The following is a 12,470-nucleotide window of genomic DNA, read 5'->3' as shown; positions in this document are numbered from 1 at the left end:
AGGAGTTCAATTAAGGAAACAACTAGTAAGAATCAGCAAGTATCAAAGTTAATTCAAACCAGGCAAGAAACTAAATAAGGCTGCAAATAAAGGAATAATCAAGGCTCAGCATATATGTTTTAAAGAAATAAATTAGTAAATCAAGAATTCGAAACAACACTGATTTAAGGAGAAGAATATAGGTTTTCCATGAATAGATAAATAGAATGAATATAGACACATAGAATCAGTCAAGAAATCGGACCAAGGAACCTTAGTAGAGGTACATTAGGGTAAAATCACAAGATATTCAAATTAAACGAAGGAGAAACCATGTGAATCAAAACACAGAAAAAAATATGCAACAAGTAACACGAACAAACTCAAAATCCAAACAAAAATGTCAAAACAAATTGGGGTTTTAGCATAAACTAGTTAGGGTTGAAGCAAACTCTTCGAAATCAGTCAAAAACACATAAAAATAGAAGATTAAATGCTTAAAATCAGCAAAACATTTTGAAGAAAGAGATTTTCAGGAAACCCTAGTATGGGAAAATGGGAAGCCACTCGAAAATTAGAAGATCTTTGTAAAAGTCATGTAAAATAAGTTCAATGCATCTCAGATCTTGTATAGATCTGTGTTGCGCCCCCTTTTTCTAAGGCGAAATCGGGTTTATGACATTTGGGAGGACAGCTCGTTCCCTTTTGGGAATTGGGTTTTGAATTGGAGAGTCGCCACCTAATGATTAAAGTGTATTAAGACACTAAAGAAGGGTTTGAGGTGGAAAACCAGAGTTTGGGTAAGGGCTAGAAATTATCCCGAGGGGAAGGTGTTAGGCACCCCTCAGGATCCACTAGTGTGGTTCCCGGACATGTTGTAATTATGATTTCACATAACAAGTAAGCAAATAAGGGCTCAAATAATATTGCAAGTAAATTGAAATTTGAGGAAAAGTAAAAAAGACAGGAATTTTAAGAAAAAAATAATTTAAACAATTCTAAAGATAAATGAAAAACAAGTAAAGGGGAAGGGGGTCCTAGGTTTATGATTAATATGGATCACATCGATGCAATACCCGACAATCACTCCTCAGAAGAGGGGTTGCACGTGGTATTAACGCACCGGTCATCATATCCATATCTACCCTTCCCACCTCATTAAGGTATTAAAGCGCGGAATAATATATAAATAACAGTTACAGGCTCAAACAGGCCTCCTCACTTAAAGGAGCAAATTATATAGCATGACTTCAAATACTGGTTATAGTCTGAATTAAAAAAAAATTAAAGCGTCAGGACAAGGTGATTTATCACATATTTCTCAGATGAGAAGTCTGAATTAGCCTTGTCTAGTTGTAGTTTGTCAAAAACTGACACAGTTAAACAATTACCTAATGATTTGCCTAGGTGGGACCTATAGGCATGATATCTAATAGTGCAGAAGGCGTACTGATTTTAAAGAAAGGATTACTGGTTTTATAAACAAAAAGTTCTACAGATTTTAAACGACCTTATTACTGCTTTTAGACTCATAGAGGAAATAGACGAAGCTTATTCAATTTATTACTCCTATAGGCATGATTTCTAAGCGTTGTTGATTTAAAAACGATTACGTAAATACAGGAATCCTATAGGCATGGTATCTAGAATGAAGTTGGTTATTATTAAACCTATGATTGTTTGCCTAATGACAGGTATATGCAGAAGTGCAAAAACAAAACTACAATCATGATTTCTATATGCAGAAATTTATAGGCATGGTTTCTAATGCAACAATGCAACAACTTATAGGCAGGATCTCTAAGTGTAATGCATAACTTATAGGCAGGATTTTTAAATGTATGAGTGCAGAAACTTATACATGATTTCTATATGCAGAAACTTATAGGCATGGATTCTAATGCAATAATGAGATGACTTATAGGCAGGAGTACTATATGATATGCATAAATGCAGAATTTGTATGTAGTAATCTCTATAAGCATGTTGTCTACCCATATGCATACATAAATGACCCTCTCCCTTTTTACTAGAACCCCATAGTTATTACAAATTATTACAGACCCGGATGAATCAGAAAAGATAAAAAAATTACATCAGAACTTCAAGCTACAACCAAACAGCCTAATTCAGACTCAAGGTCTAATAATATGAGATAAACCAACTTCCAAGATCAGATTTTCAAAAGCCTTTCTCTTATTTGGGATGTGTCAAAGTTCCCTAAGAACCTCCAAGGGCTCCGGGCAATGCTTACACCCAAATACATTGCAGAATTAGATTATAGTGCAGTGTGGAAGGGCCAGCCCTCAAATGTCCAAGTTCACAGGGAACTAATGGTCCCAAAGCAGGGCTCATAAGAGAGGGGCAGAACTTAGAGTCTAAGAGTAAGTGTAAGTGCATAGAGAGGGAGTTAAAGCCATGGCAGGCTGGTGGTCATACCTAGCAATTAATAGTGCTGGCACACCCCTGACCAGCCTGTTAGCCAAATTTGAGGAGTTAGGATCCATTGAGGACATGGTTCTGACCTGGGCAGTAATTTGGATACTGCCAGGCCAAGAACCTTAATTCAAACACATAAAGGGAATAGGGGGTAGGGATTCACAATAGAAACAAGTGCTAGGAAAAAAACATACATAGTTTAATCACTGAACATGAACAACAAAGTAAACAAGAGTGCTGAAACTATAAAGTAAACACATAGGGGGTGAGGTAGAAAATTGAATCAGAACATACCAGTCTCAGGGGAAAACAAGTAAAAGTAGTAATCTCGAAAAGGCCGAGTTGCAAGCAAAACAGTTCCAAAAGACCTCAAGGAAAAGCAGAATGTTGAAAGAGTATTGAACTCAAAACAATATTGTAAGTGTGTAAGTATTGAATTGGAAGTTAAGGATTGATGAACTGAAGGTGTCCTAAAAGTGCAGAAGGGTAGTCCCTTTTATAGTGCAGAAAACAAGTAAGAAAGGTAAGAAAATAACATTGAAATCAATCTCCCTTTAAGAAGGGATTCTTAATTCAACGGGTAAAAGCCAATTAAGGAAAGAAGTTGTGATTAAAACCCTTCAAAGTAGCACAAAGGGGTAAATACATAGAAGTCATTTAAGGAAAACATTCAATGGTACACGGTTTGTGACAAATATGGAAAGGGAATCAATCAAACAACCAGTGAAAACAAAATTACAAATTCAATTCGAATGAACTAAGTCAAGAAAAGGTAAAGGACGTTCAATCAAAGAAAATCAGTGACAATCCATCAGCCTTATTAAAAGGATTTCAGAATCAATCAATTAGTTGGTAAAAACCTTTTGATAGCAGAGTTTCTCATATATAAAGCACACAAATAAGTGAATACAAGAAAGGATTGTCAAATTATTTAGAAGAGAGTTTAATCAAAGGGAGGTTCAGAATCATAAGCAAGAAGAGGTATAAGTCTAGTTTGCAGACTCAAAACGAGTTTGGGAGTCCAAGGTCCCAAAATAGAACCCTAACTCGCACACAAATTAAAATTGCCAAGAAACCCCTAAATCCTAGGGTTTCGAATTGAATCAGACATAGAGGTGAGAAAGAAAGCCACTTTAGAAAGGCTCAGAAGTCTTTTCCAAAGACTTATGAGAAACAAATATACATGATAGAAAGAAAACTAATTCAAGATCATGAGAACATGTTTGAGAAAACTCGGGATTTACACAAGTTTAGAAGAAAGAGATGATACGAGCTTAAATAAAAGTAGATGAAGTATGCTTAGTAAGAACACAAACAGAGTTCAGTAAAGCAAACAAAAATCAAAGAACTCAACCGTAAACACATATAGCAAAGAATGAGGAAAACAACACGGATTAATATGTGAGTCCAAGAATAACATGTAGAGTAGAAAAATAAAATAGAAGAAAAATGCATGCGTAGTAAAAGAAGTCAGACAAACACACATAAAGAAAGAACAAAAGAATCAGAAAGATGCTTTTAAAAACCCTTTCAGAAACCCTAAATCAAAAGAAAAAATGATTTTGAAAAGGAAATTTGGGAAAACCTTTTAAACGTTCAATAGAACATAGACATGTTCCAGATCTATGAAAATAAGCAAGTAAAGAACCTCGGACATCTTAAGGTTGCAGAGAAAAACCCTAGAAATGAGAAAGGTCTTGAGGAAAGTGAGATCCTGAGTCGACAAGGCTCATATTGCTTGAATATGCCGGAATAATGGCTGGAGAAGCCATAGATCTACAGATTTGAGAAGGTCTTGGAGAGAACCATCGAAGTCAGGCTTCGTAGCCTTGAATAGCTTAGGTCTAATGGCGAGAAAGGGTGAGTACAAACCATCTATGGCCTGAGACGCCATGGATTCCGGTGGAAACATGGTGAAATAAGGTGGGAGACGATTAGGGTTCTAGGAAGGTTCGAGAGAGTTTGAGAGACGAAGGGGTTCAAAGGCAGCGTCTCAAACAAAATGAATTAGGTTGGGGGGTGGTTTGGAAATTAAAAAAGGAAAGGGAGAATTATGGTCGTTGATCAAAATGATCAACGACCTGGATCAAAGGGGAGCCGGGCGGGTTTTTTAATTGGGTCAGGGGTTGGGTAATTAAGGGATTGGGCTGGTCCAGTTTGGGATTTAAATTGGTTCAATTTAAGGGCTATAATTGAAAGGTAAAAGGGCGGTAGTTGAAATAAAAATGGGGCTAAATATCAAATAGCTATTTTTTCCTTTTTATTTTATAAAAATAGTAATAATAATTTTAAAGGTAAATTAAAAGTACTGATACAACAAATACTATAAAAATATTAATTTAAAAATACTGTAAATAATCTTATAATTACAAAATGCTATTAATTTTAAAGTAGGCTATAATTGCAATTATATGCAATTTAGCTTTAAAATACCAAATAAAATTTGTAAAAATATACAAAAATCATCTTAATTATATTTTGGTGTAAATATGAGAATAAAAATAAATTATTCATCAAAATGATAATCTTGGGAATAATTATTGGATTTTGTACTGCTAAAATAGACAATAAATTGATTTTAAAATCTTTAAAAATTAGGAAAAAATACCAAAACTCTTGGGCATGCTTATATATGCATGTACATGCTATTTTGAAAGTATTTTGTATATAAAATATCTAGGGAAAAATTGGGTATCAACAGCAGCCCCTCTTTACCCAGGAAGGATGAAAGAGTTGTCGGGTAAAGATATGATGGTCAATTTTGACCGAACGAAATGATTTGAAGAATTTTGACCGAGCTCTAGTTCCTGAGCTGCCTACATATCCCTGCTCTTACAGGAATCAGGCCATATGTAGTTCAGGATACATAGGCGGAATATGCCAATGGAGATTTTCGAAAAACGGACGCGATATTCAGGTTGAGAAGAATGGTCAGAGTTGGCGGGCTATGGGAACTGGAGCGGGATTGCTCCTACTGAGACGACCGTTGCTAGCCGGTTTACCTGCAAATGAGCAATACAAATATATATTGTGCATAAATTTAAACGCGATGCAAGTTCTCGTTGGACCATGAATGTTGTCTTTGGACGGTTAGGATGACGTCCTCAGACCATGATGTCCTGGGCCATGAAGCATATGATAAAGGATTCACAAGCTATGGAATGATGTCCTCGGGCTTTGAGAATGATTCCTCCGAACTATGATGCCTTTGAATATTGATATGCAAAAGATAAAAAGGGGCCCTCAGGCCATGGCATGGCGTTCTCGGGCTATGCAAATGGTGCCTCCGAACAATGACGCCTTTGGACAATTTGACAACTTTTAGCCGATGCAAGATGTAAACAAAGTGGTGATATTTCATCCATGCAAGAGAAATAAGGTGGCGGTATTTCATCCATGCAAGAGAAATAAAGTGGCGGTATTTCAGCCGTGCAAGAAAAAATAAAGTTGTGCAATTTCAGCCATGTAGGATGGAGACAGAGCTTAGCCTCGAAAAGTAGAAAAGTAGCTTTATGCAATGCAGGAAATGCAAATGGAGTTGAGATTAACCTCGGAAGGCAGAAAGGTAGCCTTATGCAATGTAGATAGATGCAGATGGAGGTAGAGCTTAACCTCGGAAGGCAGAAAGGTAGCCTTATGCAATACAGAGAGATGCAAATGGAGGTAGAGCTTAACCTCGGAAGGCAGAAAAGTAGCCTTATGCAATGCAGAGAGATGCAGATGGAGGTAGAGCTTAACCTCGAAAGGCAGAAAGGTAGCCTTATGCAATGCAGAAAATGCAGGATGAAGACAGAACTTAGTCTCAGAAGGCAGAAAGGTAGCCTTATGCAATGCAGGGAAATGCAGATGGAGGTAGAGCTTAACCTCGGAAGGCAAAAAGGTAGCCTTATGCAATGCAGGAAAATGCAGATGGAGGTAGAGCTTAACCTCGGAAGGCAAAAAGGTAGCCTTATGCAATGCAGGAAATAACAGGCGAATAGTAATGAAATCTCTTAGCTAAGAGATGATAGCTGATAACTGGTATTGTGGCTGCTGAGGGATGCTGTGTACGGATAGCAATTGTAAATGGGTGATGGTTTTGTGAGTTGTATTCCCCGGAAGTGTGAGTGTATAAGTATATCTGATGATTTTGCGACTTGAGTGCCTGCATTTAGAGAAAAAATTGTGAGTTTTGTATAAGGGAAAGGTTAGTTCGTATCCCCGTGGACTTTGCTTGTCCTGCTCGGCTCTGCTTTTCGGTGATGTTGTATACCATTGGGGTAGCATTGCTAAACAAAGTAATTTCGATAATAGACATGCATGATTTAGTAGAAATATAACATAAATACATAACTGAAGATAGTTTCCTTTAGATGAACCAACGACTGCGGCGCGGTTCAAGACATTGCAACCTCTTTTGCTCCGGAATTTTTAGAGTCATCCTCAAAATTCTGCCCCAGTTTACTGGTTTTCTACTTCTGACAGCTGTGTGAGATAAATGGCTGAAATCGACTTCGGAATTTTGAGGGTCTTCCTCAAAATTCTGCCCCAGTTTCCAATAACGGGGGGGAAATGAAATTTTATTTAATTGTGACCGAACCCATAGGGCTGCCTACGTATCCCCTCTTAAACGGGAATCAGGTCAGGCAAATTTCAAATTACATCATATAAGGAAATCGTAAATGCTACACATAGTATCATTTGACTGCGTCTGAATTGATCGGCTTTGTCCAAACTTCTCCGTCCATTTCTGCAAGTATGAGGGTTCCTCCTGTTAGAACCCGGTGAACCAGGTATGATCCCTTCCAATTAAGAGAGAATTTCCCTTTGGCTTCATCCTTCATCCTGATGAGGAAAGATTCTCTTTAACACCAGCTGCCCCGATGTGAATTGTCTCGGCTTGACTCTTTTGTTGAAGGCTCTGGTCATTCTGTTCCGATAAAGCTGACCGTGGAAAACTACATTCAATTATTTTCCCATCTATAAGATCTAACTGCTCGTAGCGACTTTTCACCCATTCTGCGTTGTCAAGTTCTGCTTCCTGTATGATCCTTAAGGAGGGAATTTCTACCTCGACAGGAATGACTGCCTCTGTACCATAAACCAACATATAGGGAGTTTCCTCGGTTGATGTGCGAACTATGGTACGGTATCCCAATAAAGCAAATGATAGCTTTTCGTGCCACTGCTTATGCTTCTCTATCATTTCCCTAGTATCTTCTTGATATTCATGTTGGCCGGTTCTACAGCTCCAATCATTTGAGGTCTGTAAGTTGTAGAATTCTTGTGTTTGATCTTGAATGTTTCACACATTGCTTTCATCAGATCGTTGTTGAGATTGGAACCATTATCGGTAATAATTGACTCCGGAATTCTGAACCGACAAATAATACGGTCGCGGATAAAATCTGCCACGACTTTCTTAGTCACTGCTTTGTATGATGCTGCTTCAACCCATTTGGTGAAATAATCAATTGCTACTAGAATGAACCTGTGCCCGTTTGATGCGGCGGGCTCGATAGGTCCGATGATATCCATTCCCCAAGCGGCGAATGGCCATGGCGAGCTTGTTATAGTAAGCTCGTTCGGAGGCACCTTTATCATGTCTGCATGTATCTGATAGCGATGGCACTTTCGAACATACTAGATACAGTCCGTTTCCATAGTCATCCAAAAATAACCTGCCTAGAGTATTTTCTTGGCTAAGACAAAACCGTTCATATGTGGACCGCAAGTCCCAACATGGATTTATTCTATCAGCTTAGATGCTTCCTTTGTGTCGACATACCTTAACAATCCCAAATCCAGAGTCCTCCTATACAGTATTCCTTTGTGAAAGAAATTGTTAGATAACCTTCGAAGCGTGCGCTTCTGAGTGGGATTTTAAAGCTCTGGGTATTCTCCTTTTTCCAAGTATTCCTTGATGTCATGAAACCAAGGCTTCCCATCTACTTCTTGTTCGACATGTGCATAGTAAGCTGGCTGATCATGAATCTTCACTGGAATAGGATCTATGAAGTTCTTATCTGGATGTTGAATCATAGATGATAGGGTTGCTAATGCATCGGCAAACTCATTCTGGACCCTAGGGACATGTCGAAACTCTGTCTTCGTGAACCTCTTCCTCAACTCCTGTACATGATGCAAATACGGGAGTATTTGGAATTCTTAGTTGCCCATTCTTCTCGGACCTGATGTATAAGGAGATCTGCGTCCCCGATCACTAGCAATTCCTGGATGTACATGTCAATGGCCATCTTGAGTCCCAGGATGCATGCTTCGTACTCGGCCATGTTGTTGGTGCATGGGAATCTAAGCTTCGCAGGCACCGGATAATGCTGGCCAGTTTCTGATACTAGGACTGCTCCTATACCAACTCCTTTGAAATTCGTTGCTCCGTCGAAAAACATTCTCCAACCATCATAGGATTCTACAATGTCTTCTCCTATGAAGGATACCTCCTCGTCAGGGAAATACGTTTTTAGGGGTTCGTATTCTCCGTCCACGGGATTTTCAGCAAGATGATCCGCTAGTGCTTGTCCCTTGATTGCTTTCTGGGTCACATAAACAATGTCAAATTCACTTAATAGGATCTGCCACTTGGCCAGCTTGCCAGTGGGCATGGGCTTTTGGAAGATGTACTTCAACGGATCTATCCTTGATATGAGATATGTGGTGTAGGCACAGAAATAGTGCCTCAGCTTCTGAGCTACCCAAGTCAGAGCACAACAGGTGCGCTCTAACAGAGAATACCGGGCCTCGTACGGGATGAAATTCTTGCTGAGATAATACATGGCTTGCTCCTTCCTCCCCGTTGCATTATGCTGCCCTAGAACACAACTGAATGCTCCATCCAACACTGTAAGGTAGAGCAATAGAGGTCTGCCCGGCTCGGGCGGGACCAAAACTGGTGGTGTTGACAGGTACTCCTTGATTCTATCGAAGGCTTTCTTACATGCATCAGTCCATTTGGTAGCGGCGTCCTTCTTCAGCATTTTAAAGATTGGTTCACAGATGACAGTAAATTGAGCTATGAACCAGCTGATGTAGTTGAGTCTCCCTAAGAAACTCATTACGTCCTTATTGTTCCTTGGCGGTGGCAATTCTTGAATGGCTTTGACCTTTGACGGATCCAGTTTTATTCCTCAACAACTCACAATGAACCCAAGTAGTTTTCCGGTAGGAACCTCGAATGCACATTTGGCGGGATTCAGTTTCAGGTTGTACTTTCTCAGTCTGTTGAAGAACTTCCTCAGATCTTCCATATGGTAAATGGCTCTCTTGGATTTGATGATGACATCGTCTACATATACCTCGATCTCTTTGTGTATCATATCATGGAAAATGGTAGTCATGGCCCTCATGTAGGTGGCCCCAGCGTTCTTTAACCCAAATGACAATATCTTGTAACAATACATCCCCCACGACGTAATGAAAGTCGTTTTCTCAGCGTCTTCTTCATCTATCCATATCTGATGGTACCTAACAAAACAATCAACAAACGACTACAGCTCATGCTTGGCGCAGTTGTCGATTAGGATATGTATGTTTGGCAAGGGGAAGTCGTCCTTTGGACTGGCCCAGTTGAGGTCCCGGTAGTCGACACAGACTCTGACCTTCCCGTCCTTCTTTGGTACTGGCACGATGTTGGCTAACCATGTTGGATACTCTACTACTCTGAGAACCTTGGCTTTGACTTGCTTGGTAACTTCTTCCTTGATTTTCAAACTCATGTCGGGCTTGAACTTCCTGAGCTTCTGCTTTACCGGTGGGCATGTAGGATCGGTTGGTAGTTTATGAGCCACAATAGACGTACTCAAACTAGTCATGTCGTCGTACAACCAGGCGAATATGTCCTCATATTCCCTTAGAAATTCCGTGTATTCTTCCTTTTCTGATGGTGACAGGTGAACACTGATATGCGTTTCTTTGACGTTTTCTGCATCTCCCAAGTTAACAACCTCAGTCTCGTCCAAGTTAGACTTAGGTCTATTCTCAAAATCCTCAACCTCTTTAACAACCTCTTCTGGTATATCATCTTCTTCTGAGTCTATATCCGTTTGTTGTGTTTTCTCGTTGCATGTCACAGTCGTTGGTTCATCAAGACAAGTAATAGTAATGCTGTGTAAATAAAGTAAACGATAAGAGCAAGATTTATAAGAAAATGAAATGCTTTTGATAAATTTCGTAACAGTTTTGAACATTTGAGCTTTTATTTCAAAAAAAAATGCGGAAAAAGTCAACTAGCGAAAAATAAAGCTAATGCATGGTGCTTTATTCAGCCTTGCTACCCCAAAGCTTTTTGGGCTCTGGTGGTTCTGATGGACCAATTGTTGAGGTGTGCTCCTCAGCTCATGGTTTGTATATAAGGGCCTTCTTCCCCCTCCTCCTCGAAAATCACGCAACAGTCCATGTTATCATCTTTCAAAAACAAACTCCTTATTGTTGCCAGTGCTTCCTCTTCTTCCGACCCATATATAACATCGGCTGGTTGAAAAGTCTGTTCCAAGTGAGGTATCGGATGTTCCAGTGGGTAGTAGGGACTGCTCCATGGTGGCGACCAGTGGTTGAACTCTTCCCAAGTGTATTCATATCCCAAACCGAAAGTGGTACCGTGTTTCTTCAACTTGATAGGCTTAGAAATTCCTTGGAGATTCTTGCTAAGCCCTTTGCCCGGTTCATACCTACACCAGTTCAATATGCTCTCAATTTTGTTATCCCACCATTTATCCTTGTGCACGGCGTTGACTCGCTCGATATGGTGGCACGTTTCTCTACCTATCTTTCTTCTTCCTCCGATTTGGAGACTGTATATGGGATTGCTACCGTCGCCATGAATAGTCACCTTTTGGTAATTCCATTCAAATTTCACTGCCTGATGTAGGGTTGATGCTACAACTCCAGCAGTATGAATCCATGGTCGTCCCAACAGCAGGTTATAAGACGCCGACACGTTATCACTTGAAAGTCAACATCAAAATAAGTAGGCCCCATCTGTAAACACAGGATAATCTCCCCGATAGTGGACCATGGGAACCATCGAAAGCTTTGACGTTGATGGCCCCGTCTTTGATCTCATGCAGACCTTTCCCTAATGTTCTGAGTGTTACTAGTGGACAAATGTTGAGGCTGGATCCTCCGTCAATCAAGACTCTGGTGATGAAATAATCCTCGCATTGCACAGTGATGTGCAACGCCTTGTTGTGGCTTAGCCCTTCCGGTGGCAGCTCATCTTCGTGGAAAGTGATTTTGTGATTCTCCAATATTTGCCCTACCATGTTTTCCATTTCTCCTCCAGTGATGTTGATGGGTACATATGCCTCGCTCAACACCTTCAATAAGGCATTCTTATGTGCATCAGAACTTTGCAGCAGAGCCAAGATAGAGATCTGGGCTAGCGTTTTGTTCAATTGATCAATGACTGAATACTCTTTGGATTGTATCTTCCTCCAGAGGTCATCGGGCCCAATTTTAGTGACGGTCAGCCGACCGGAGGCTTGCTTACTCGACTCAGCCAAATGTTCCGGGGTATAAACCCTGTCGGTTCTTGTCATACCCTGCGCTACGATTGCTTCTCCAAATCTTGTTTTCCCTTTCCTTCTTGTCTCGGTGGTGTAATCCCACGGTATGGCTTTTGGGTGGAATGGTGTTACGTCTGTCATTGCTACCGAAATAGGCACCCTTGCTTTGGGAGGTAATACAACAACCTCGAATGGTACAGATGCCTTTGGGGACCCAAACTCGACTTCAATTAGTGTTTGCGTCTTTGCGGAGGATGGTGTTTCAAGATCAAGTGGTATAGATATGTTCACCTCGGTATCTTCAGAAGGTTGCATCTAGACCACAATCGGGTTAAGTGTGACTGTTGGTTTCTTTGGCTCGTCACCTTCAGCGATCAATCCGATCCATCCTTTGGGGCCCCAATCATCTTCTATCTCAATCATGTGAACGCCTCCACCCTTGTGGTCTGGTAGAGGGTTGTTCTGGACATTCGGAGCAGGCTCCTTTGCCACGATGATCTTGTTGTCAATCAAAGCTTGTATCTTATCCTTCAGAGAGCGACACTCATCAAT

The 12,470-nt window shown here is 40.2% G+C and overlaps 1 protein-coding gene across 1 annotated transcript; it reads right to left on the bottom strand.

The window, feature by feature from the left end:
• Positions 1-8,280: 8,280 nt before the first annotated feature.
• Positions 8,281-12,233, bottom strand: LOC138876122 (uncharacterized). The gene is made up of 5 exons (XM_070155021.1): positions 11,359-12,233; positions 10,799-11,081; positions 9,555-9,869; positions 8,589-8,939; positions 8,281-8,529 (listed from the first exon to the last, which is right to left on the bottom strand). Exons 1-5 carry the CDS (start codon positions 12,231-12,233, stop codon positions 8,281-8,283), a joined length of 2,073 nt encoding a protein of 690 aa, XP_070011122.1.
• Between the last annotated feature and the right edge of the window lie 237 nt (positions 12,234-12,470).

The sequence above is a fragment of the Nicotiana sylvestris genome, chromosome 1 (genome assembly GCF_000393655.2).
Source record: "Nicotiana sylvestris chromosome 1, ASM39365v2, whole genome shotgun sequence".
Taxonomy (NCBI): Eukaryota; Viridiplantae; Streptophyta; class Magnoliopsida; order Solanales; family Solanaceae; genus Nicotiana; species Nicotiana sylvestris.
This window is presented reverse-complemented; position numbering and strand designations above follow the sequence as displayed.

Bases quoted from the DNA above. Each gene is read 5' to 3' on its own strand.
- LOC138876122 (XM_070155021.1), bottom strand. From the start codon at position 12,233: ATGCAACCTTCTGAAGATACCGAGGTGAACATATCTATACCACTTGAT. The intron at 9,870-10,798 runs GTGATTTTCGAG...AGGTACCATCAG, and splicing joins ATGATAACATGGACTGTTGC to ATATGGATAGATGAAGAAGA. The intron at 8,530-8,588 runs GTCCGAGAAGAA...CATCATGTACAG, and splicing joins CAGATCTCCTTATACATCAG to GAGTTGAGGAAGAGGTTCAC.